At 38.6% G+C, this 4,624-nt stretch overlaps 1 protein-coding gene across 2 annotated transcripts; it reads left to right on the plus strand.

Moving 5' to 3' along the window:
* Positions 1–567: 567 nt before the first annotated feature.
* On the plus strand, positions 568–4,275 carry LOC127810605 (pyruvate dehydrogenase (acetyl-transferring) kinase, mitochondrial-like). 2 transcript variants are annotated; one of them, XM_052350167.1, is made up of 6 exons: positions 568–1,096; positions 1,728–1,986; positions 2,148–2,328; positions 2,601–2,748; positions 2,910–3,123; positions 4,016–4,275. In XM_052350167.1, the coding sequence occupies exons 1-6, from the start codon at positions 848–850 to the stop codon at positions 4,066–4,068; spliced, it is 1,104 nt and encodes a 367-aa protein (XP_052206127.1). In that variant the 5' UTR covers positions 568–847; the 3' UTR covers positions 4,069–4,275. The 2 variants fall into 2 exon arrangements, with proteins under 2 accessions (XP_052206127.1, XP_052206126.1); XM_052350166.1 differs by having other exon boundaries at positions 574–1,096; positions 4,010–4,275.
* The last annotated feature ends 349 nt before the right edge of the window (positions 4,276–4,624 follow it).

A 4,624-nucleotide genomic window follows, 5' to 3' on the forward strand; every position in this document is an offset into this window, starting at 1 on the left:
AAATATATTTTTATTATTTTAAAAAATTAAAAATTAAAAATAACTTAAAAACAAGGAAGAGGACGTAGTCTAAATATTTTAAATTATAAATTTTGTTTTTTTTTAAATCGCAATGCAAACTAGTGTAACATCCGCGATGACCCTGCCGAAGCTGGCGGCGACTTCGCACGTGCTGTAATTGACTCGTTCGCAATCGACACCACTGCTCGCACGTGCCACGCCTCTCAGCCACACCCGCGAAGCCCAAAAGACATAGAGGGCTCTCACCACACAAAACCAATTGCTCACGAAAACCATCGCTCTCACTCTCCTTGTTTTAGTTACAGCCCCCCACCCCACCACGAGAATATATATTCAGTTTAATCGATGTATTTACATTTCCGTTACATTTCTATAATTGAAATGCATATAAATTGATTGAAATAAATACATTTCAATTCTCACCGAAAATGAAATTTTCAAAATTTAACCACCCCCTCGTCACCCTCGTCACAGCGCGTTCAATATTTTGGAACACACGGCACGCCGCGCCGCGCCGCACCACACCACACCACCAGTTCTGGTTAAGCCCTAATTCACAAATTCCCCCAATCATACGCACTCTCCTCTCTCTCTCTCTCTCTCTCTCTCTCTCTTATGGGCTCTACACGACACATAAATTAATACAGATAGACACACACACTGCCATTAATTTCTCCGTCTGTGTCTCGAGATGCATGTCTGTTTGGGTTTGGGCGGCTTCGTGTAGTCCGCTTGGGTTGGATGCTCTCTTCTGCTGCTCCTGCTCCTGCTGTTGCTGCGTCTTCTTCTTCTTCTTGGGAATTGGGAATTCCAGCAGCGGCTGGCCATGGCGGCGAAGAAGCTCTACGAGTCGTTCTCGAAAAGCCTGATCGACGAGGTGCAGCGATGGGGGGCCATGAAGCAGACCGGCGTCAGCCTCCGTTACATGATGAAGTTCGGCTCCAGACCCACCCCCCGCAATTTGTTGATTTCCGCCCAATTTCTTCACAAAGAGCTCCCAATTCGGATTGCTCGCCGAGCCATTGAGCTCGAGTCTCTCCCTTACGGCTTATCCCTTAAGCCCGCTGTTTTGCTGGTAATTTTCTCTCGCTCTTGTAATTGATTCTGTCTTCACCTTAATTTTGGGAGTTGGGGCTTGAATTTTGGCACATCGGATGGGGAATTATTTTTCTTTTTCTTTGACGATTGATCATTTTAGGGGAGAAACAACCAGCCTTAAACCTTTACAAGTTTGACCGATCATTTTGCTGTATTTCTTTCTTTCTCTGTTTTAAGGAAAAAGAAAGCAATATGCTGTATATTCATCTTTTTGTTCACCACTGGACTGATTATTCTTTTTTCAGGGGATCTTTCTGACCAACCAAAGTAAGATGTTTGATACCCCTACATACATATTTTAGAATGGTACACACCCACGCACTCACTTTTATATGGTGCCGAAGAATCTTCTGTCTGTCCTTTTGAATATTTTCAAAATGGGTTTTTTGATTATGATTTCTTCTTCTGTTTACATCTTTCCCTTCTCGATTTTAGTTACCAACGAAAAGAAACAGAAGAAAAAGAAGATTTTATAGGCTGGTGAAATGCTCTTATGTTCTGTCTGCTGCTTGACTTGTAATTCATGCAGTATTCAGCATTTGTTTGGTTGAACTTGCATATAGTAAGCACTTAAACTGGCTACACATTACTTGTTTTTGGCTTCTTAGGTGCGAGATTGGTATCTCGATTCTTTCCGTGATCTTAGATCCTTCCCCGAGATTAAGGACGCAAATGACGAGTTGGAGTTCACCAAAATGATTAAGATGATTAAAGTGAGGCATAACAATGTTGTTCCCACAATGGCCTTGGGAGTTCAACAGTTGAAGAAAGGCCTGGATCCGAAGATTGACTATGAAGATCTGGATGAGATTCATCAGTTCCTGGATCGATTCTACATGTCAAGAATTGGGATTCGCATGCTTATTGGTTTGCTCAACCTTGATTACTCTTATTTGCATATTTCCTAATTGTCCTCTTCTGGTTTCCCCTTCTTGTTTCTTTTTAAATAATTATCTTGTTGTTTGGTAACCTGTTAAAGGATTCTAACATGTGTTGTGTCGTTCAATACAAATTTGCTTGCTACTCAGGGCAGCATGTGGCATTGCATGATCCCAATCCTCCCCCTAATTGTGTGGGCTATATACATACGAAAATGTCCCCTTTAGAAGTGGCACAAACCGCCTGTGAGGATGCTCGTGCCATTTGTTTGCGTGAATATGGCAGTGCACCTGATGTTAATTTCTATCGGGATCCAAATTTTACGTTCCCGTAAGCTATATTCCCTAATAATTTTTTTTTTCTATGTATCTTCCTTGTAATGCATTAAATCACAAGTTTAACATTCTGATTTTCTCTTTGTTCTTATTTGGCATTTTCCTAATCTTCTCTTTACGAGGAAAGTGTTTTTTCTGATCTGTAGTATCATCTTTCTCGGCCACAACTTAATTTATATTCAATGTATCAAGTAATGGATATCAAATATATCCTTATTCTTGTGTTCCCTTGTATGTTCTACGATAAGTTCACTCGGCTTCTAACAGGTATGTTCCAAATCATTTACACCTGATGGTTTTTGAGTTGGTTAAGAACTCCTTACGAGCTGTCCAGGAGCGACATATGGACTCGTACAAAGTTGCTCCTCCTGTTCGTATAGTTGTAGCTGATGGAATAGAGGATGTTACCATTAAGGTATATGTTCGAAGGAATTTTTGACGGTTCTTTCCCAAGTGCATATGACTTACTATCAAGCATCTTAAATGGGTTGCACTTCTTTTTTTCATTTTCTCCATTGCTTTTTCTCTGTTAATTCCAATTCATTGCCCAACAACTTTGGTCTGTTTGGTTATTAGGTCTCAGATGAAGGAGGGGGAATACCAAGAAGTGGTCTTCCAAAAATTTTTACCTACCTTTACAGTACTGCCAAAAATCCCCTGGATGAGCACTCTGATCTTGGAACAGCTAATGTCGCAACAATGGCTGGTTATGGGTATGGGCTTCCAATAAGCCGGTTATATGCCAGATACTTTGGAGGAGATCTGCAAATCATCTCAATGGAAGGATACGGTGAGTTAATATTAGCATATTCCCAAATGCTTGAAAATCATCACTGCATATATAACATGCCTTCATGACATTGTTATTGTGCTTTGCCGTTCTAGTCTACCACTGAATGCTTCGTATTGGTCATCTAACCATACAATTGTTTTCTTTTAATGATTATATTGCTACCTGTTCGATCTTAATTTCTTTGTGAAATTTTTTTTTTTTATCCTTAATTTTCCAGTGTTTTGTTAGAAAGGTGGTCTAAAATAAAAGATAAACTAGAATCCTAATTCTAGTAAATATTGGTACTACTGCTGTTTAGCAACTACAAGCCTTAATCTCACTCTCTAGATGAGGTTGGCTTCATTAATATGGACTTCCAGCCATCCCTATCAATGGTCATATCCTCTTCAAAGTATTATTCTTAAAATATATGATGGATTGAATTCATCCAGTTTCCTCCTTCTAAAGTAGTGGCCAACTTCTTGTTTAAAACTCACTTCCTTTTGATTCTTTCAATTGTCTAGCGTTTCTATATCCATCTTGAAATCAATGATCCACAAGTTCCAGAAAAAGAAGTCGGGTCTTCTGAGGCAATCGAACCAAAATGTGATGGATAATCTTAGGATGAAGAATCTAGGTATTTCTCATGGGGCAAAAAGGGTGTTGTAGATATGCGGAACATGTGGCATTATGCTTTAACTTGTAGGCTTACCGATGCTCATCAAGCATTTTAATTTGTTTTAGTTGTAATGGTTTTTTAATTTGCTGGATGTAACTGTGTCCTTCATTAAATCTAGAACTTATGTAGCCAACCCACATAGTTGGAAACGCTTGATATGTTGTTTTAAGTGTTTCCTCTGTTGTCGACATTTGGTCATGTTTTAGCGTTCATATTCTGTGGCAGGTACAGACGCGTATCTTCATCTATCCCGCTTGGGAGATTCGCAAGAACCGTTGCCTTGAATTGAGCAAAGGCTGAGACGTCTATGAAGTGGAACATGAATTGAAGTATGTTACATAATCAACCTATAAATATGGTTACTTGAAACATAATTTGGGTCGATTTCATCCATTGTTATGTTAATGGAACAACTCGTCTTTGGCTTCACAAATTGTATCAAGTTAGCTGTTTTCTTTTCTTCTTCAGCTCCTCTAAAATTTCTTCTTTCACTTGTGCGTCGTTGCTCCCCTTCTCTTCATGCTTGTTTCGTTATGAAATGAAGCAATTGGCACATTCTCATCTTATATTATAATTGGGGACTTAGAATTCGCTTACCGACGTCATGCAATAGTAGTATGATTATGGCTTAAAGTGTTCTTTTTTTTTTTTAAAAAAAAAATAGGGGTTGAAAAACATTAGACAAATTATCCTTAAACCCTTTGGGGTTTGAATGATTTGCATAGAGATTTTCCCTAGTTTACAAAATGTCTTGAAAATTCTTGTGATTTATTTATTTATTTATTTTTTAACTTACACTTTCTCTGCTACAAATTACGGTAATTAAATTGAAATTAACTT

Source organism: Diospyros lotus, chromosome 9 (assembly GCF_014633365.1).
Source record: "Diospyros lotus cultivar Yz01 chromosome 9, ASM1463336v1, whole genome shotgun sequence".
Lineage (NCBI taxonomy): Eukaryota > Viridiplantae > Streptophyta > Magnoliopsida > Ericales > Ebenaceae > Diospyros > Diospyros lotus.

Coding starts and splice junctions, on each gene's coding strand:
- LOC127810605 (XM_052350166.1), top strand. CDS start 848: ATGGCGGCGAAGAAGCTCTACGAGTCGTTCTCGAAAAGCCTGATCGAC. Junction 1,987..2,147: donor TGGGATTCGCATGCTTATTG/GTTTGCTCAACC, acceptor CTTGCTACTCAG/GGCAGCATGTGGCATTGCAT. Junction 3,124..4,009: donor CATCTCAATGGAAGGATACG/GTGAGTTAATAT, acceptor ATTCTGTGGCAG/GTACAGACGCGTATCTTCAT.